Source organism: Crocuta crocuta, unplaced genomic scaffold (assembly GCF_008692635.1).
Source record: "Crocuta crocuta isolate KB4526 unplaced genomic scaffold, BGI_CrCroc_1.0 scaffold162, whole genome shotgun sequence".
Lineage (NCBI taxonomy): Eukaryota > Metazoa > Chordata > Mammalia > Carnivora > Hyaenidae > Crocuta > Crocuta crocuta.
In genome coordinates, this window is record NW_027529433.1 from 3,778,308 (window position 1) to 3,800,761 (window position 22,454).

The 22,454-nt window shown below is 38.4% G+C and overlaps 1 protein-coding gene across 1 annotated transcript in view; it reads right to left on the reverse strand.

Moving 5' to 3' along the window:
• The window catches only part of JMY (junction mediating and regulatory protein, p53 cofactor), a 95,674-nt gene that overhangs the window by 42,972 nt on the left and 30,248 nt on the right, over positions 1–22,454 (reverse strand). Inside the window, exon 2 of the mRNA XM_077759891.1 lies at positions 13,085–13,258. Coding sequence (XP_077616017.1) covers positions 13,085–13,258 — 174 coding nt within the window. The remainder of the gene's footprint in view (positions 1–13,084; positions 13,259–22,454) is intronic.

A 22,454-nucleotide genomic window follows, 5' to 3' on the forward strand; every position in this document is an offset into this window, starting at 1 on the left:
CAAACCATGGACCTGAGCCAAAGTCGGACGCTTAATCAACTGAGCCACCCAGGCGCCCCTACACCTGTTTTTGATGAGGAGAAAGATGCAGACATGAGTATAAATAGATACTCTTTTGACAATTAGTCTGAGTAAACAGAAAAAAAGGTGTTGCTACAAGAGGACAAAACTTAAGGGTGGACCCTTTGCTTTCTGTTTTCTTCTAATGAGAGATCATGGAGCAGGATGAGTCGTTGTTAACAAGTATCCAGCAGAGGGAAAACAAAGATGCCAGGGGGGTAATGGGGCTAATTATGCACCATGGGAAGGGATAGGATTCAGAGTACTGGTGTAGTGATTTGCTCTTGGTAATTGTTGGAATAGTTCCTCCATGGGACATAAAGTAAGGCAGGTTTTGGATTTGATAGAAGGATGAGTTTTCCCCTCTGAAGAAAGAATCCAGATAAAAGGTTGGTACAGGAGAGGGGAGGAGAGAAGACACAACATGATTGCTTTTAGACAGTAGGATGACAAACCATTCAGAAAGACTCACTAAGTAAATATTTTTCAAAAAGTGGCCATGGTTAGTGTGGTCATGGTGAAACAGGCACAAACTCACATACTGCTGGACGAACTATAAACTCATGAAAAACTTTTCTGGGAAGTATTTTATGATACCATACTCTTTGTATTTTTTTAATACCATTTTCTTACCTATTTAAGAAAATATTGAAAGAATAATAACCAAAAATGTTAACTGCAATGCTGTTCAAAATAAAGAAAAATGTGTTCCAAATATCTAAGAATAGAGAATGTTACTTATGATACACCTATAAAGTATAATTCTATACAAAAATAATGCTTATAAAGTTTTTAATAAAGGCAAATGAATATAATATTAAGAAATCAAATCATGAACATGATTTCAACTACATAATGTCAAGGGAAAAAAGAAAATATATAGAATGTATTAATGATGTCATTTTTTGTCTGAATGTGGGTGACTATTTTTCTTCCTGTTTAAAAGTTGTACTTTCCAAATCTCTATTGTATATGTGTTGCTTTTATAATCATAAACTTAAAAAAATGCTTTATTTCTTCTCGGGTTCAAAAACCATACCAACTAGACAAGTTGAAGACATATAATCCCAGAGGTTTCCTGTTTCTGGTCAAGCAAACAATGAGCTCCTGTTTTCATATATGAGGACCAGCAAGAGGCAAATTATTAGACTTACCTCTTTTTTTCCAGTGTGTATGGGAGGGAAGTGGAGATATGATCAGAACCTAAATGTCTTCTTTAAAAGTTGGAAAACAGAATTATGTGAGCTCCATTTCTGGAACTACAAAAATAGTGCCAATAGTTAAAGATAATTAACTCAGGAGCAGAAGTTTAGATTCTTGATACTGGATTCCCTACTCACCTGGACTAGAATTTTTTTGTTTTAAGTTTCAGAAGACAATTTACTCATCTCCAATCATATAAACTTTTATGATGCTACTGGATATGGCTGCTATTCTTCTCCTTTTTAGACTTTACCATGGATAATATTTGGATTCATTCAATTATATAAATTGATAAAAGAACCCACTGTACTGGGTACCTCAGGGGATATACTGTAAGGCACATAATCTACTAAGAAATTTAACAATCTAATTGGAGGGTAAACAAAGACATATGTGATGTAGAAATCTGTTTTCAAATTAAGATACCTGGCAGTGATACTTATTAAATAGACCTTTAATAAAATCACTTAACATTCAATTATTCATTCAAAATGAAGACATACTATTTTCTCAGTGACAGCATAGTACTAGGCACTTAGGACAGCAATATATTCAGCCTAGTTGAAGGCAAGAGGTACCAAAATAAACAATGACAACAGAGTATGAAAAATATCATGATAAAGTATACCTAAGATACCATAGGTAGCACCAGCTATGGATGTTTCAGTACTAGTCTGGGAAGAAAATTTCTAAAGGGAACAAGGAGTAAGTAAATTCTTAAAATAATAAGTAGAATTTTATACAAGTATGTAAAACAGTGAAGGGTGTCTCTGTGTAAAAAGAATAAAGTTATTTTAAGAACTTTACGAAAAATCAAAGGTTTGGAATGAGAGGACTCATTTAGCTGCTTCGATGAGGATATACTTTACTGAGGTTCAAAACTACAGAGGGCGTTTTGAAGGAGGCGTATGATTTTGACACATACATACAGAATATACATAGGGAAGGAGGACCACCCAAAGGGACTGCTGGAGGAAAGAATAAACCTCAGCAAAAGCCTACAGGTGGTTGAAGTTCAGTGTATGGTAAGAGACAGTTCAGCATGGCTTGAGTTTAGGTAAAATAAAGATAATAGGAGATAGTGAAGGAGGTTGTGATCACTATTAGGAGGCCTTTAAATGTCAGCCAAAGGAAGTTATAGGTAGTTTGACAGACAACAGAAAACCATTGTGGGATTCTAAGCAATAAGTAGCATATTTACACATCAGCTCACGTAATAGGTCCCAGAAAGGGGTACGTGGGGAACTCGGTAGATTAAGCGTCCAACTCTTGATTTTGGCTCAGGTCATGACCTCACAGTTCATGGGATCAAGCCCTATATCAAGCTCTCAGCCGATGGCACAGGGCCAGCTGGGGAGTCTCTGCCCCTCCCTCACTGGCATGGGGGCACACGCTTTCCCTCAAAAATAATTAATTTAAAAAGGTGGGGGTCCCAGAAAGACTTGTTTTGTATCTAACAAAACCATCAAGGTTGTGCTTTGTTATGATTATCTGATTTTAAAACACTCAAATTAAAAGGCTTAAGATTAACATTCACAAGATTGGAATAGAGATTTACTATATTGAATACTGCACTCAGCATATTACACTGGAAGTCATTTTCTTTCTTTTTAAAAAACTTTTTTTGATGTTTATTTTTGAGAGCGTGAAAAAGGGAGGCAGGAAGAGTGAACGGGAGAGGGTAGAGAGAAAGACAGAGAATCCAAAAGGCTCCAGGCTCTGAGCTGTCAGCACAGAGCCTGACACGGGGCTCACACTCATGAACCTGTGAGATCATGAACTGAGCCTAAGTTGAATGCTTAACCAACTGAGTCCCTAGAAATTCTTTTCAAGGACATGATTAAGCTTTGGGCCCTTTAACGGACTTGGTTTATTGTATGTAAGGCCATTAGCTAGGTTATTAGGGTTTTTTTTTTTTCCCTTAACTTTGAAAGTTTGAAGTATGTGTAAATTCTTCTCTATCAGTTCAGAGTTCATTCCTAATGCCTTGTCGTGCTGGGGTTAGGGCTCTGCAAACCACATTTAGGCTTTATCAATATGAAGCGTTGAAGGAGGGAGAAGACACATGCTTCTTCCTATGTGTATCACTTGACTTTCTTATTTGCTATTATTCTCCTGAGCATCACCACTGACTCACTTCTTCATTCCAACATCTGCAATTAGTTCCTGAAGCAGTTAACAGAATCCAGTTTATAGTTTTTCAGCCTTAGTAGAACTAGCCTCACTTTGTGGCCCCTAAGGTCATCTAGCACCAGTGTGCCCTATTCTTAAAATCTGGGTCTCTCCACTGAGCTCAGATACATGAGCACTTGACAAGTAATACTACCTCCCTCAGTCTTCAACTCCACACAGCCCATTTTCCATGCTAAAGTTTTAAAACATATCTCTTTTCTGTGTGCCACCAAAGCCACGAGTAGTGGCTGTTTTTGCAACTGTTAGCTCTCATATCTTAGAATGATCTTCTTAACTATCTGGTTAACAACTTTATACCAAGTTAATTATTCCTATCAAGTACCCTCTGGTCAAATAACTGATACACTTTTGCAATCAAACCTCCCAAGACAAAGCTATGGGGTATAAATTTAATAAACAGAACAGTGTTCAAAATTTTAAAATCTAGAATTAAACAGAAACCCTTTTTACTTGCATGGCTAACTACTGTACAGAAGTGAGGAAACTTGCATCATGGCTTTTTAAAGAGAAAAACTTCTTAAATCTGTTGGTAATTATTTGAAGACAGCTTATACTTGGACGTTGAACCATCTTCAACTTTACTATACGGGTATATTCAAATATACACAACACAAACATGCTCACTATGCTTTTTAAATGCCTTCTGAAACTCAGTAGTTAATTAATACTGCAGCCAACTTTTAAAAATATTAGTTTATTTTTCTGAAGACATTATGCCAGGTTACTAAGTTCTTTTCCTAACTTGGCAAGTTTGAAAATGTACAGCATTGGTCAGCTGCACCATGTGCTAAAAACAATGACATCTCTGTTTTCAGTTTCACGGCTAGAAAGAAAACAGTGCCTGTTTTTAAAATGGGGGGAGGGGGGAATTATGTATCAGTTTAGGTAGCTATAGTGAGACTAACTTATAAATACAAGTTTCTTGGTATCAATTACTTACTATGAAGTACATCACTTCCTTGGATACTGGGTTTTATATGAGAAATTTAAGTGTTATTCCTGTCTACTGTTGAGTTAGTGACTGAAGAAGAGGTCAAAAAGAAATAAAACAAAACCTCCAATTCTCAGATGAATCATATGCCAAGATCAAGATCAGTCTGTATAAATACTGATGTAGTAGTACCTTAAATACAAATTTTCCAGGCCCAGGAATCATGTGAAGGTGACTAAGATTAACAAAATGAGGGAACCTGGGTGGCTTAGTTGGTTAAGTGTCAGCTCACGTCATGATCTCCTGAGTCATGGGTTCGAGCCCCACCTCCAGCTCTGTGCTGACAACTCAGAGGCTGGATCCTACTTTGGATTCTAGGTCTCCCTCTCTCTCTGCCCCTCCCCCTGCTAGTGCTCTGTCTCAAAAATAATGAGATGATTAGATTTGGAAGCAACTGCTCATTCATTTTTATATGCAACATAAATGCTAAATGTGACATTCAAGGAAAAGTATGAAATAATGCTTTCAATGTGAGAGAAATTTAAAGGCAATGAACCCAAAGAAAAAACAGCTCAGGTAAGAGATAAGTAACCTAATGTATACTGATGACACTATATAGTTCACAGTTCACATGCTTACAGTATATAATTGTCCACTAGTATAAAAACTGCACCCTACACAAAAGCAACCGGTCAAGAGGGCAGAGAGTGGAGACTCCACAAATTCAGCACATCTTTTTGCAAACCCATGTATACTGCTGCATATTCCCAGAAGAGGGCCCTTTTCTCATTTGCTAGAATAGGAGCTGGGGAAAGTATTTTACATGAAGACATCTACAGATTTGCTTGGTCCTGGAGGAGAGGAAGTGGGGGAAGAGCATATTTAAGATTCAAGTAGGAGATAATTGGCAAAATAAGGTGCCTGGCTACAAAGGAGAGAGAAGCATGGAGGATGCCTTCAAGATCCTAGTTTATTCACTTTCAACAAGTAAGTTGGCCAAGGGGCACCTGGGTGGCTCAAGTGGTTGAGCGTCCAAATTCACTTCACGGCATGATCTTACTTCTTGTAAGTTCGAGCCCTGTCAGGCTCTGTGTTGACAGTTCACAGCTAGGAGCCTGGAGCCTGCTTCAGATTCTGCGTCTGTCTCTCTGCCCCTCCCCCGCTCGCTCGTGTGCACTGGCGTGCTCACTCTCACTCTCTCAAAAATAAACATTAAACAAATTTTTACAGAGAGAAATATAAAAGTTGGCCAATGTGTTTGAAATGCTTTTAGCTAACTCACAAAGATAATTAGTAGGCCAACTCAGTAACTGACCCTGACTCACTATTATGCATGGTTTAAAAATCTATATAGAATCATCTAGTTTGAATCTCACTCTGCCGATGCGGATAAACTAAGGCCCAGAGAGATTTTAATTTTGAGTTCAGTGTGTTCCTTCCCTTGGCTGTTTATAGTTCTTTTAAACATATGTTTCTTAAACTTTAGTGTGCATTTTAATCACCTGGAAGGCTTGTTAAAGATTGCTGAGCCCCTCAGTAGAGTTTCAGTAGAGATATGACCTAAAAACAGGAATCTGTATTCTGTAACAAGGTTCCAGGTGGTACTGATGCGAATAGTCTGTGGGTTACAGTTTTGAGAATTAATGCTTTTAAGTTTATTCATTGAGAGAAAGAGTGAGAGCTAGAGAAGGGCACAGAGACGGGGAGAGAGACAGAATGAGAATTCCAAGCAGGTTCCACACTTTCATGACAGAGCCCAATGTGGGGCTCAAACTTTGGATCATAACCTGAGCCAAAGTCAGATGCTTAACCAACTGAGCCCCTCTGGCACTCCAAATCCTATTTATTGAGTATGCTTCATGAATAGGTTCTAGATGCTTTGTGGAGTAAGAAGATTAGTGAAAAATCTCTATTAACTGCCATTTATGTAAATTCAATTGAAACTATATACTAAAGTATATCTAATATAAAATATATAACTATTATCATAAGATATTAAACAAAGAAATAAAAATGCATTATACATTCAGGGTGCCAAGTTAACTTCTTTCCTATCATACTTTAATATCTAAGTTAATGAAAGCACTGGAAATTACATTCTTTATAAAGAATCTCGGGGGGACACCTGGGTGCTCAATTAAGCAATTGACTTGGACTCATGTGGTGATCTCACCATTTTGAGTCCAAGCCCCACATCAGGCTCTCTGCTGTCAGCACAGAGCCCACTTTGGATTCTCTGTCCTCTTCTCTCTCTGCCCCTGTCCTGCTTGTGTGGTCTTTCTCAGAGATAAACATTTAAAAAAAAAAAAGTTTTTAATAAATAATCTAGAGAGCAAAGGTCAAACGCCACAGGATCCTTTAGTGTGCTAGCCCCTGACCACCGTTCCTCTAATTTCCTTCAAATGCTTAGACCCGGGACACAGCAAACAACTTACACCCTGTGGTGTAACTAAAACAGCAAACTTTGCAGTCAAACAGACATGTGTTTCAATCTCAGCTGTGCTATTTACTGGCATCCACCAATGATGCCAGGTGGTAGTGAGGCTTTGGTAATTTGTTCATAATTCATTTCGACTAAAAGTCCAAACACCTGCCTATTCACACTGTACCATTCCTGTTTTTATCTTTATCTGGAATAGTGTCTATTCCAATATGCAATGCATACGTATGTACCCCCTTCTTATTGAATTATTATTCCTCAATAGTGAAGCTCTCTATAATCTTTTTAATTATATCTTTAGGTAGTGTTGATCACTCCAGTTTGTGTGCCTCTACAACTCTACACAGTGCTCATTCATTTTCCTATTTGAAAAAATCAACTTTATGAATTTATAATTTACATACAACAAAATGTTCCTGATTTAAGTGTAAATTTTTATGAATTTTGACAAGTTTATATGTCCATGGAACCACTGCAATCAAAATTTAGAGGCTATCAATCACCCAAAGGATGCTACTCTATCCGTTCCCTCTCAATCAATCTCTAATACCCCAACCCAGGCAACAAACAGTAAGCTTTTTGTTGATAAAGATCAGAACCATCATCTCTAGAATTTCATGTAAATGAATTCATACAGTTTACACTATGTCTTCTGTTAAGCATAATTTTGTGAACTATTTTATTAAACTTTAATTTATGTACAAATGAATCCATTAAAAGTGTTCAATTTGATGAGTTCTCTGTACACCCAAGAAATCAGCACCACAATTGAGATGAAGAACATTTCTTCTATCACCTCCCAAAGATTGTCTGTGCCCCTTTGCCATGCATCCCTTCACACAAGTATAGACTCCTCTGAATCTGGCTTCTTTGACTTAGCAATATCTGAGATTTATCCATGTTGTTGTGCCTATCGATAGTTAATTACTTTGTGTTGCTGAGTATTATTCTCTAGTATGGAAAAACCACAGTTTGCTTATTCATTCACCTGTTGATCATTATCTGGACTTGTCCCATGGAGGCTGAGAGAAGAAAGGTGGCATGAGTATTAGTCTATAAACCTTCTTTATGAACAGAGGTTTTCATTTCTCTTGTATAAATAACTATTATTTGAACAGGTGAGTAGTAAGATATGTATACATTTAAGTTTTGAAGAAACAGCCTGTTTACCAAAGTAGTTATAACAATATAAAATGTGCTAGCAATGTAAAAATTCTAGTTGCTCTACATCCTCAGCAGAGCAGCCCTTTCAAAATGTTTATTTTGAGAGAGAGGCAGCCCTCCCATGGACCCATTGTGGGGGAGGGGGAGTCACATAGAGCCAAGAGAAAATTCCAAGCAACTGTGCGCTGACAGCAGTGCCCAACACGGGTCTTGATGTCATGAACTGTGAGATCATGACCTGAGCGAAAATCAAGAGTCAGACATTTAACTGATTCAACCAGACACCCCAGAATTTTTAATTGTTATTTATTCTAATGGATGCGTAACTCATTATGGCTTTCACCTGAATTTCCATGATGACAATTTTAAGCGTCCCTGGGTGTACTCAGCTATTACTTCATGTGTCTTTTTTTTTTTAATAAGTAACTTGATAGGTAAATCAGGTTTAAGATAGCTTTCAAGTTAATTTTTGTATATGGTATAAGAATTGAGATTGATTTTTATATATGGGTATTCAGTTCTAGTAACCATTTGTTGGAATGAGGATTCTTCCCCCGCCCTCCCAAACTGCTCTCTCATCTGATGGAAAATTTATTATATAACTATGCATCTATTTCTGGATTCTATTTTATTCTGTTGATCTATATTTCTATCTTAAACCAATACTACAATGTCTGGAATTCTGTAGTTTTTAAATTTTGTTTTGTTTTTTGTTTTTTTTTTTTTAGGTTTGGAATTCTCTAGCTTTTTACTAAGTGTTTAAATCAGGTAATAGAGGCCCCTGAGTGGCTCAGTGGGTTAAGCATCAGACACTTGGTTTCGGCTTAGGTCATTATCTTGTAGTTCATAAGCTAAAGCCCCACTACTAGGGCCACGCTTGAAGTGTAGAACCTGCTTGGATTCTTTCTTTCTCTTCCCTGCTCATTCTGTCTCTCTAAAAATAAATACATTTTAAAAATATTTTTAAAAAGGAATTTTAGGGGCACCTGGGTGGCTCACTTGGTTAAGCATCTGACTTCAAGTCAGGTCAGAATCTCATGGCTCCTGAGTTCAAGCCCCAGGTTGGGCTCTGTACTAACTTAACCTCAGAGCCTGGAGCCTGCTTAGGATTTTGTGTCTCCGTTCCTCTCTTTACCCCACCCCACACAGCTCTGCCTGTCTCTCTCTCAAAAATAAACAAACATTAAAAAGAAATTAAAAGGGGGCACCTATATGGCTTCGTTTTTTAAGTGTCTGACTTCAAGCCAGGTCATGATCTTAATACTGGTTGAGTTTAAGCCCCACGTCAGGCTGTGTGTTGACAGCTCAGAGCCTGGAGCACTCTTCGGATTCTGTGTCTCCCTCTCTCTCTCTCTCTGTCCCTCCCCTGCTCACACTCTCTCAAAAATAAACACTGAAAAATAATAGGAAAAAATATTTCTTAAAAAATCAGGCAATAAGCCCTCCAATTTTATCTTTTCCAAAATTGTTAATGCTACTCTAGTTCCCTTGTCTTTCCATTAACATTTTGTAATTAGCTAGTGAGTTGCCATAAAAAAAGAAAAACCTACTATATTTTAGCTTGAATGTACATTTCAACCAAAAACTGGCATCTAAACATAGTCTTTCAAACCATTAACTTGATCTTCTCATTTCTTTAGGTACACTTCATGTTCTTCAGCAAAATTTTTAATTTTTAGTATAAAGAACTTTCACATATCTTGTAAAACTTCTTCTTAAAGACTTCATGTTCAGAGATGCTAATAATGGCATTTAAAAATCTTTAGTTTCAAGAAGACAGAAAACGTGGATGAACTTTTAATATTGACCTTGTAACCAAATTTACGAATTATTTGCAACAGCTTTGTTTTTATAAGATTCTTTAGGGTATTTTATATATATAATTATGTGATGTAGAAGTACAGAATGCTTTATTTTGCCCCTTCAATTTATATATGCCTTTTATTTTTTTCTGGCTACAAACTTTAGAACAATACAGAATAAAAGTGTAGAGAGTAAACAATCTTACCTTGTTCCCAATAACTGAGGAATAAAATTTAGTCATTCACCAGCACGTATGATGCAAGTTAGGCTTTTCAAATATACCATCAAGTTGAGAAAATTTGTTTCCTCCTACTGTGCTAAGCTTTTATCGTGAATGGCAAGGGACCTTTGTTAAATGCTTTTCTTTTGATTTTCCTCCTTTAATGCGGTAACTTACACTGGTTAATTTTTTTTTTTTTTTTTAAATTTTTAAAAACTGTTTGTTCGTTTTTTGAGAGAGTGAAAGACACAGAAACCAAAGCAGGCTCCAGGCTCTGAGCCATCAGCACAGATCCCAACATGCGGCTCTAAATCACAAACTCAGAGATCATGACCTGAGCCAAAGTAAGATGCTTAACCAACTGAGCCACCCAGGCACCCTTGGTTTGTTTATTTTTTAAAATATGTATTTTACTGAAGAGAAAGGGAGGGAGAGGAACAGGGAGAGGGAGGAAGACACACACACACACACACACACACACACACACACACACACACAACCAAGAGAGAGGGACACATAAGCAGCAAGCATGCAGGGGAGGGGCAGAGAGAGGATCCCAAGCAGGCTCTACAGTGCCAGCTCAGAGCCCAGAACTCATGAGCCATGAAATCATGACCAGAGCAAAGACCAACAGTCACTCAGCCAACTAAGTCACCCAGATGCCTCTATACTGGTTTATTTTTGCCAACCTTGCATTTAAGATAAGCCCTAATCATATATACTGTATCATCTTTATTGAGAGTGAGAGAGCACATGCACTCACACACACACAAGGGATATGGGGTGGGGTGGGAGAGAATCCCAAGCAAGTTCCTTGTTGTTGGCATTGAGCCCAACCTTGAAATCATGACCTGATGCTTAACTTACCTCCAAACACCCCTTTCTATAATGTCATTTGATTTTAATATCAGAATAATGCTGGCCTAAAAAAAGAAGATGGGAAGTACTCCTGCCTTTATTTTCTGAGTTTTTGTAGAACTGGCATAATTTCTTCCTTAAATAATGTTTGATGAATCTCAAAGGATGTCATCTGAACCTTTAGATTTCTTTGCAGGAAGGTGTTTAACTATGACTTCAACTGTTAATATATAACTATCAATATTCTTCAGTTTCTCCTTGAATTTATTTTGATAATTTGTATTTTTTCTAAGAAATCTAAGTTCTGTAATTTATTGGTAACAATTTGTTCCTATTTCTGTACAAACTTTTAACAACTATAGAACTGGAGTAATGACATAACAGATGTGTGTTTAACATTTTTTTTTAATGTTTATTTAGAGAGAGTCAGAGGGCACACACATGCATAAAAGGAGGAGCAGGGTGAGAGAGAATCCCTAGCAGGCTCCCAAGCGCTGTCAGCACAGAGCATGATGCAGACTAGATCCCATGAATCATGAGATCACAACCTGAACCAAAACCAACAATAAGATGCTTAACCAACATCGCCACCCAGGTGCCCCAATATGTGGTTCTTTTTAAAAAATCAAATCACCTAGAAATATAAAATATATGGGGATTTTTATACACCAAATAACCAGGTTTTGGTTTCACTCATTTTTTTTTTCACCTGTTTGTTTCTTTTTCATTGACCCCCACTCTATTAATTTAATTTTTGGGGTTTAACTTGTTCTCTTTTGCTAACTCTTTTCTTAAAAAAATTGTTTTAATGTTTATTTTTGGGACAGAGAGAGAGAGAGCATGAGCAGGAGAGGGAGGAGTAGAGTGAAAGGGAGACACAGAATTCAAAGCAAGCTCCAGGGTCTGAGCTGTCAGCACAGAAAATAATGGGGGGCTCAAACTCATGAACTGCAAGATCATGACCTGAGCTGAAGTTGGACACTTTACCAATTGAGTTACCCAAGTGCCCTGGTTTTGCTAGCTTCTTAAGGTAAAAGTTTAGATGACTGATTTTACAACCTCCAGCTTCTCCAAAAACCATAAATTGCTCCATAAATACAGCTTTAGCTTCACTGCTTGATATCTTCCCAAGGGATCAGGAAGAAATTTTATGGACCTAAGTACACTTGTTCATTTCCCAGAAAGACATAGAAGAATAGCTAAAAGAACATCATAAAAAGAAAATATTCATGGGGTGCCTTGGTGGCCCCATTCGTTAAGCATCCAACTTTGGCTCAGGTCATGATCTCTCAGTTGGAGGGTTGGAGCCCCACACTGGGCTCTGTACTGACAGCTCAGAGCCTGGAGCCTGCTTTAGATTCTGTGTCTCCCTCTCTCTGCTGGTCCCCTGCTCATGCTCAGTCTCTTTCTCTCAAAAATAAACATTAAAAAAATTTTTTTAAAGAGAAAAGAGAAGAAAAACTTATCACTTGCTCAAAAGATGGGAGAGACAGAGAGACAGTGCATGGGTAGGGGAGGGGCAGAGAGAGAGAGGGAGATCTAGGATCTGAAGCAGGCTCTAGGCTCTGAGCTGTCAGCACAGAGCCCAATACAGGGCTCCATCTCACAAGACCATGACCTGAGCCAAAAACGGACACTCAACCAACTTAGCCACCCAGACACCCCTTAAGTGTCCAACTCTCGATTTCAGCTCAGATCACAATCTCACAGACTGTACATTCCAACCCTGCATAGGGCTCTGCATTGACATGGGGGAGCATCCTTGGGATTCTCTCTCCCTCGGCCTCAGCCTCCTCCTCTCACTCTCAAGATGAATAAAAACTTACTAACTAAACTAAGGTCTTCCCAGAAAAATTTTTCCCATAACTTCTGGTAAAGAAGCCAAGGGCTACACAATACTCAAAATAGCAAAAAGGAGAAGAAAAGTACAAGAAAATGGGACAAAGATGGGAATTTCTCAATTTATCTACAACATTACTTTCTAGATTCTTCTCATCCCTAGCTATTCAACAGAATCACCTTTGAGATACTTTAAAAATGAGGTTCTCAGGCTGTATATAACCTGAATGTAGCAAAATAGAATCTTTGGGGAGAAAGGACCACCTATCAGCATTTTTGAAAAGCTCTTCTTGTAATTAAGATGTATGGCTAGCCAAGTAGAGACTATAAAACAGGGAGGCTACTATGTAGGTTAAAAAAAAAACAACAATACCTTGATCTGCTGTCTCCGTAGCATGGCAAGTTCTCTCATATCTCGGAATGGCTGTAGTAAATACTGATACAGTTCAGTTGTGGCTTCTGCAAGGCTGCTATACGCTTCATCCTCCATTTGATACAAGTCCAGAAGCTCAACCATGCTTTCTGTATTCTTGTGCTTGTCCAACAGCTGAGGAACAAGAAAGTTTTTTTTTTTTTTTAAACAAAGAAATCTGATTATAAAAGCCTATAAATATTTGCTTTTAACTCCCTCTCTTATCTCACAAACTTGGAATACTGAAACACAGATGGAAGGGAAGGGACTAAATGCTTTTCGTAACTCATCACCATGCCCGAGGTGTCTTACTACTCAAGATGATCCACTCAATCAGCCTTTCAAACTCATTATACTACTCTTGTTGTGTGGATTTTCTAGTACTCCATACTATCGATTTGCCTAGTCTTATGCCATTAAAAAATTTTCCCCTCCTATCTCATAGGTTTCTCTGTATTTATGTAAAACTCAGTCAGTTAAGCATCCAACTTTGGCTCAGGTCATGATCTTATAGTTGGTGAGTTTGAGCCCTACAATCATACTCTCTGCTGTCAGTACAGAGCCAGCTTGGGATCCCCTGTCTCCTACTGTCTCTGCCCATCCCCGCACTTGCTCTCTTTCTTGATCAAAAATAAATTAAAAAAAATTTTTTCACTGCTAATGTACACATTACTGATGAACTCCTCTCAATATATTTACTAATTCCCCCAAATCTTCTTGCCAGTCTGATCCTCTTCCCAGTTTAGAACACTCCCAAAGTAACTTAACTACTGTCTATCACTTCCTTCAAAAATCTAGTTTGATAAAAACTTCATCTGTACTAAAGGGGATAAGACTGACTATGACAGATTTTTATAACTCTTAGCACCCCTTTATACTAATGTGTACGTCAACAAATACAGACTGAGCATCTAACACATTAGACACTAGACTTAAGAGCTGGGCATACAAAAAACATGGTCACTCTCTTCAAGAAGCTTACAGTACAATAATCAGAAAGTAAAGTTTTTTAAAAAGTACAAATTGTGATGTTTTAAAAAGTAAAAGTAATACAGTGAAACAATGAATCCCAGGAGAAAGAATAAGAGGTAGGGAAACAGTGATAAACTGTGTCACCATGAATAGAAAAGGTAAAGAAGATAAGCAATCCTTTTCCAAGGGTCCAAGGAAGCTTACACTAAAATTTAAAGAACCTATGATGGGGCACCTGGGTGGTTCAGTCAGTTAAGCGCCGGACTTCGGCTCAGGTTATGATGTCACAGTTTGTGGGTTCGAACCCCTCACCGGGCTCTGTGCTGACAGCTAGCTCAGAGCCTGGAGGCTGTTTCAGATTCTGTATTTTCCTCTAGCTCTGATCCTCCCCTACTTACTCTGTCTCTATCTCCGTCTCTCAGAGACAGGCAGACAGGCAGGCAGGCAGACAGACAGACAGACAGACAGACAGACAGACAGATAGATAAAAAACCTATGAAAGGGGCACCTGGGTGGCTTTTGGCTCAGGTCATGATCTCGTGGTTCCTGAGTTTGAGCTCTGCATTGGGTTCTGTGCCAACAGCGGGGACCTTGCTTGAAATCACTCTCTCCCTGCCCCTCCTGTGCACATGTGCTCTCTCTCTCTCAAAATAAATAAACTTAAAAAATAAATTGAAAAAAAAAAGGAACTTATGAACAAATCATGTAAGCAAGACAATATTTTATTTACTTTTCACGTCCATTTACCTAGTGATGGTCTCATTTTCCAAAAGGGACAAAATTCTGCTTTTGGTTCTATAGCTCAAGTTTTTATCTTCCTCCCCAACTTTTTGCTTTAGGTTACCATACTGTGCTACATGAATACTGAATTAGAGTCCAAATTCACTTTCTGCCCTGGTTCTTAGCACTTAATATAGCAGCACCTATGCATTAGTCTTCTGCCTACTACATCATTAACAATCATGATGGCTCAGATAATCTAAAGTGCTTTTATGACAAAGATGTATCATATAAACACTAGTTTTACTACTATTTTAAGACAACTAAAATTCCAACCTTCATTGGTAATATGGAGAATTTCCATTTCCAGTATCAGCGGAGTAGTTCCTCTTTGACCAATTTTCCCATTGATTGTAACTATAAACCCTGGGCAAAGTATTACAAAACTACTATCTGAAGGCCCTGTAAAGTAAATAAAAACTGGAGAGGACATCAATACTTAGAAGACAGGAAGACCCTAAGTGAGTTTTTATTCATGGCATTTGGCCTGAGGGCAGGTCCCCATCGCTACCATAGGAAAGTTTGGCTAAAACAGAAAACTATAGCTTTGGTGCTAGAAAAGTCAGGGGACAGATTTCAAAACAACCACTGCACCTAGAAAAGAGGGAGAAATGTGAAAAGGAGAAGACCAAAGGAGGAAATCTCCAATTGGTATTTAAATTCTACTCAAATCACTGGAACTATATATGCACAGGACACACTATCAAAATAGTAGCTAATGACAATAATGTTTTTAGCTACTCTCTCTGCAAGAAAGACAGAGTTTGCAGTTGAATCAATCAAATTTATGGTCTCTGCTAAAACAAAATTGTAAAAAAAAAAAAAAAGAAAGAAAGAAAAAAGACATCCTCTGGAGAAATGTAACACACAAAATAGGCTCTGCAAGGTTATCGTTTATAATGTCCAGTATACAGTCCAAATTTAGAAGACCTATGAGAAACATGAAAACAAAACAATACTCAGACACCTCTTATAAGATAAAATACGTTTTGATTTAGCAAAGATTTTAAAGTGATTATTACAACAATGCTGATGGACACAAAGGAAATATGCTCATGAAGAGTAAACATACAAAATCTAAAAGGAGGGAGGAGAAAACATGGTGGAGCAGCACGGAGACTCTCAGGTTGTCTCGACCCTGAAATGAAGCTAGATTACCACCAAACCATTTTGCACACCTAGGAAACTGATCTGAGGCTTGACACAACCATCTGCAAAACTTGAGCCACAGAACTTGGCAGGTACACAGTGAGGAGAGTAAACTGGGGGATAGAAAAACCACAGAGGGTAGGGAGCTCATTTTGTGGGGAAGCCAGAGAAAGAGGGAAAGTGCAAGAAAAACACTCCTCCAAAAGTAGCTGGAGAGAAAGAGGCAAAGAGTGAAAACATTTGCAGGGGAATGAACAAGAAATACATTTTCCCAAACCGGGAAGAAAAGGAGAGGGTTTCAATACCACCAGGATTCAATAAATAGTGGAGCACAGTCTGAAGTTCCAGGGCTGAGTGCCTGGCGGTGCTCTATTGAGGAAACAAAATGAATACCCAGGAGCAGGCAGTAGGTTTTCAGGGCTCGTGTGCCACTCCTAAAGAAGCAGTTCCCCTGGTTGGAAAGCATTTGGTAGAGGCCATACGGCCTCACCACAGGCAAAGGTCCCAAGCAGACCCTGGAGAGTAGCCATGTTTGCTGGTATTGGGACAAAGACGAGAGAGTACAGTAAGAACTGGTGCTGTGTTGTAATTTGCCAAAATCTCTGAACCTCTGCCACCGCACAATCACACGAATGTTTTTTGGGGGCAAGCCAGCACGAAGCCTTTGCTAGACCCTTTCCCCCCCCCACCCCCCACCCCCCCGAGAGACAGCGCCAGTCCAAGCAGCAAGGGTCTCAAGTACTGAGGTTTTGAAACACAATCTGATCTGATAAAACACTGGAAGGAGAAGCCATCTACCTAGCAGGTGGAAGGCTAGGGCATGTACAGGGTAGGGGCGGAGAGTGGGCAAAGACCTGAGAAAGAGGAGGGGTGCTTGATTGCAGGTGGGTAAGAACCTGAAGTTCCTAAACCAGAGACTAGGGAGGTGGAAGCCATTTCCACCTCTCCACCTAGACACTTGTATACCACACAGATTCACCCCAGTAAGCTAAGCAGTGCCACCTAGTGGAGAACAGAGCCATTACACCAAGCCCGGACCAACTGTGCCCTCCAACTGTGCTCTCCAAGCACATCCCCTAGAGGAACAACATAAGTAAGTCCCTTCACCTGCTTAGTGTACAGACAAGAGAGTGCTTCACAGTTTAAGTACTAGGGGAAATGGATATAACTTCATTCAGGTTTCATTTTGTTTTCTGGTTCATGTATTAGTTCCAGGTTTTTTTTCTGTTTTTGTTGTGGATTTTTTTTTTTTGCCTTCCTTTATTTTTTTTCTTTAAATAAAAATTTCAATTTAAAAAAATTTTATTAAATTAAAAAATTAAAAATTTTACTTTTTTCAAAAGTTTGTCTTTTTAATGTTTATTCTTGACAGAGAGAGAGAGAGAGAGAGAGAGAGATGAGTGGGGGGGTGCAGAGATAAGAAGAGAGGGAGACAATGCCAAGCAGGCTCCAGACTCTGAGCTGTCAGCACAGAGCCCGAAGTGGGGCTCGAACTCAGACCGTGAGAGCATGACCTAAGCTGAAGTCAGAGGCTTAACTGGGTCACCCAGGCGCACCTATTTAAAAACATTTTTTATTCTATTTTGTTTCATTTTTAAAATTTTCAAAGGGAAAATTTATATTTTGCTAATTTTTAATGTTTACGTTTTTAAGTTTTATTCTATTCTGTTTTATCTGTTTTATTTCACTTTGTTCTACTACATAGTTTTTAATTTTTTTCCAAAGACAATTTTTAATTTTTTCTTTTTGACAATTTTCTATTTTGTTTTATTTCATTTTTAAATTTTAAACTTTTTTCTTTCTTCTCTCCCTTTTTACTGTATTCCATCCAGCTTCTTTCAACAAGTAGACCAAAGCACATCTAGAATTTAGCTTCCTTTATATGATTTTCTGGGGTTTTTAAAAAATATTTTAAATGTTTATTTATATTTGAGAGAGAGCATATGAGTGCACACAAGCAGGGCAGGGAGAAAGAGATACCGGAACAGAATGTGAAGCAGGGTCCAGGCTCTGAGCTGTCAGAGCAAAGCCTGACACAGGGCTCGAACTCACAAGCCATGAGATCATGGCCTGTGCTAAAGTTGGATGCTTAACCAACTAAGCCACCCAGGCACCCGTGTTTTCATTTTTATGTGTCATATTTTTTTTTCTTCCTTCAAAATAACAAAATGAAGGAATTCACTCCAAAAGAAAGAGGACATGACAACAAGTGGCTTAATCACAGATAATCTGATCTCTGAACTAGAATTTAAAACCACAATACTAAGAATACTAGCTGGGGCTGAAAAAAGCATAGAATCCCTTTCTGTAGAGATAAAAGAAGTAATATCTAATCAGGATGAAATTAAAAATGCTATAACCAAGATGCGATCTTGAATGGATGCCACAACGGCATAAATGGACAAAGCAGAGAAGCCAATCAGCGATATTAAGGTCAAATTATGGAGAATAATGAAGCTCAAAATAGGGAAAGAAATGCAAAAAAAAAAAAAAAATACACTACAAGACTTAGAGACTTATTAAAAAGGAATAACATCCAAATCATAGGAGTCCAAGAAGATGAAGAAAGAGAAAAGGAGGCCGAAGGTTTATGTGAGCAAATTATACTCGAAAATTTTCCTAATCTGAGGAAGGACACAGATATCAAAACCCAAGAAGCACAGAGAACTCCCATTAAGATTCAACAAAAACCAATGATCAATAAGGCATATGATAGTCAAATTCATGAAATACACAGACAAGGAAAAAGTTATGAAGGCAGCAAGGGAAAAAAAGTCCTTAACCTTTAAGAAAAGACAGATCAGGTTTGTAGCAGACCTATCCACAGAAACTTGGTAGGCCAGAAAAGAGTGGCAGGGTGTCTTCAAAGTACTGAACTGAAAAAATATGCAGCCATGAATTCTTAATCCAGCAAGACTGTCATTCAAAACAGAGAGATAAAAATGTTTCCTAGAAAAACAAATCTAAAAGAGTTCATGACCACTAAAGCAGCCCTAAAAGAAATTTTAAGGGGGACCCTCTGAGTGGAGAAGACAAAAATCAAACAAAAAAGACAAAAAGCAACAAAGAGTAGAAAAGACCACAGTGCATCATCAGAAACACCAACTCAACAGGCAACAAAATGGCACTAAATTCTTATCTTTCAGTACTCACCCTAAATGGACCAAGTAAATGCTCCAATGAAAAGACATAGGGTATCAAAATGCACTAAGAAAACAAGACCCATTTATATGCTGCTTACAAGAGACTCATTTTCGATCTAAAGACACCTGTAGATTAAAAGTAAGTGGATAGAGAAACAGTTATCATGCTAAAGGTTGTCAAAAGAAGGCTGGTATAGCCATATTTACATCAGATAAACTAGATTTTAAAACAAGACAGTAACAAGAGATTAAGAAGGACATTATATCACAATCAAGGGACCTATCCACCAAGAAGATCTAACAATTGTAAACATGTATGCCCCCAATGCAGAACACCTCAATTAATCACAAACATATAGAAACTCTTTGAAAATAATACCGTAATAATAGGGGACTTCAACACTCCAATTACCAGCAATGGACAGATCATCTAAGCAAAAATCAACAAGGATACAATAGCTTTGAAAGACATACTGGACCATATATGGACTTAACAGATATATTCAGAACATTTCATTCTAAAGCAGGAAAGCACATTGTTTGAGTGCACATGAAATAGTCTCCAGAAGAGATCACATACTAGGACATAAATCAGCCTTCAACAAGCACAAAAATATTTTGCTTATTTTCAGACCAGAACGCCATGAAGCATGAAATCAACTACCAGGAAAAATTTGGAAAACCACAAATACTTGGGTATTAAAGAACATCCTACTGAAGAAGGATTAGGCTAACCAAGAAATTAAAGCGCAAATTAAAAACTGCATGGAAACCAATGAAAAAGAAAACACGACAGCCCAAAACCTCTTGGATGCAGCAAAGGTGGGCATTAGGAGGGAAATACATAGCAATCCAGGCATTCCTAAAGAAAGAAGAAAGGTCTCAAATACACAACCTAACCTTACACCTAAAAGAACTGGAAAAGTAACAGCAAATAAAGCCAAAAAGCCAGCAGAAAAGGGGAAATAATTAAAGACAAAATCAGAAACCAACGATATCAAAAACAAATAACAAAACAAAATAGTAGAACAGATCTATGAAACCAGGAGCTAGTTCTTTGAAATTAACAAAACTGATAAACCCCTACCCAGTTTGACCAAACAGAAAAAGGACCCAAATAAATAATATCACGAATGAAGAGGAGAGATAACACTGCAGAAATACAAATGATAAGTGTATGTCAACAAATTGGGTAATATGGAAGAAATGGACAAATTTCTAGAAACATATAAACTACCAAAACTAAAACAGGAAGAAATAGAAAATTTGAACAGACCCATAACCAGTAAAGAAAGTGAATCAGTAAATCTCCAAACATGAGTCCACAGCCAGGTGGCTTTCCAGGGAAATTCTACCAAAAATTTAAAGAGGAATTAACACCTATTCTTTTGAAGCTGTTCCAAAAAATAGAAATGGAAAGAAAGCTTCCAAACTCATTCTATAAGACCAGCATTACCTTGATTCCAGAAGCAGACAAAGACCCCACTAAAAAGGGAAACTACAGACCAACTTTCTTGATGAACATGGATGCAAACATTCTCAACAAGATACTAGCAAACCAGATCCAACAATATACTTTTTAAAAAAATTTTTTTAATGTTTATTTATCCTTGAGAGAGTGAGAGAGACAGAGAATGAGCAGGGAAGGAGCAGAGCGAGAGAGGAACACAGAACCTGAAACAGGCTCCAGGCTCTGAGCTGTCAGCACAGACACCGACGCGGGGCTCGAACCCACGAACCATGAGATCATGACCTGAGCCGAAGTCGGACGCTTAACTGACTGAGCCACGCAGGCACCACCCCCCTCCCCCCAACAATATATTAAAAGAATCATTCACCATGATCAAGTGGGATCTTTCCTTGCATGCAGGGCTGGCTCATTATCTGCAAATCAATGTGATTTATTAAAACAAATGATAAGAACCATATGATGCTCTCAATAGTTAGAGGGCTGGCATTTGACAAAATACAGCAAGATTTTTTATTTTTTTACTGTTTTATTTATTTTTGAGAGAGAGAGAGAGACAGCATGAGCAGGGGAGGGTCAGAGAGAGGGAGACACAGAATCCAAAGACAGCCTCAAGGCTCTGAGCTAGCTGCCAGCACAGACTCTGACGCAGGGCTTGAACCCACGAACCGTGAGATCATGATCTGAGCTGAAGTCAGACACATAACCATCTAAGCCACTCAGGCACCACCCAGCAAGCTTTCTTGACAAAAACTGTCAAGAAAGTAGAGATAGGAGGATCATACCTCAAGATCATAAAAGCTATATACAAAAGACCCACCGCTAATATCACCCTCAATGGAGAAAAACAGAACTTTACTCCTAAGGTCAGGAACATGACAGGGATTATTACTGCCACTATTATTCTACATAGTGTTTGGAAGTCCTAGCCTCGGCAAACACAAAGAGCTAAAAGGTATCTACATCAGCAAAGGGAAGTCAAACTCTCACTGTTCGCAGAGAACATGATACTCTATGTGGAAAACCCAACAGTCCACCAAAAACCTGGTAGAACTGATACAAGAGCCAGGAAAGTCACAGGATATAAAATCAATGCACAGAAATTGGTTGCATTTTTAAACAACAATAATGAAGCAGGAAAAAGAGAAATCAAGGAATTGATCCCATTTACAACTGCAGAGCCTCAGGCGACAGTCTCCTAGACTACTCACTCCACAAAGACTGACTACTTCTGTGCAGAATAAGTTAGATCACACTGGTAACTGCAGAAGAGAATCCTAAGAATTCAATTTCCAGGAACAGCAAAGGCCCTGTCCCATTCTCCATCATGCTTCCTTTGCCCTTCCTCTTTTTCACTCCCTTTTATTTGTCTTGGCCTTCTTGGCATCACTTAACTCAGCACAGTAACTAAAGTTACTACAAGGACTAAAATTTGGCTTTGGAGGCATCTGGCTGACTTGTCGGAGTGTGTGACCCCCGGTCTCAGGGTCTTGGTTTTGAGCACCATGTTAAGTGTAGAGATTACTTAAAAGGAAAGAAGGAGGGAGGGAAGGAAGGAAGGAAGGAAGGAAGGAAGGAAGGAAGGAAGGAAGGAAGGAAGGAACCCAAAACACACATAAACTTTAATTTTTTAAATGTTTATTTAGAGATACACAGACAGAGCATGAATGGGAGAGAAGCAGAAAGAGAGGGAGACAAAGAACCCAAAGCAGGCTCTAGGCTCTGTGCTATCAGCACAGAACCCGACAGGGGGCTTGAACTTGGGAATGGGGAGATCATGACCTGAGCTGAAGTCGGGCCTTTAACCAACTGAGCCATC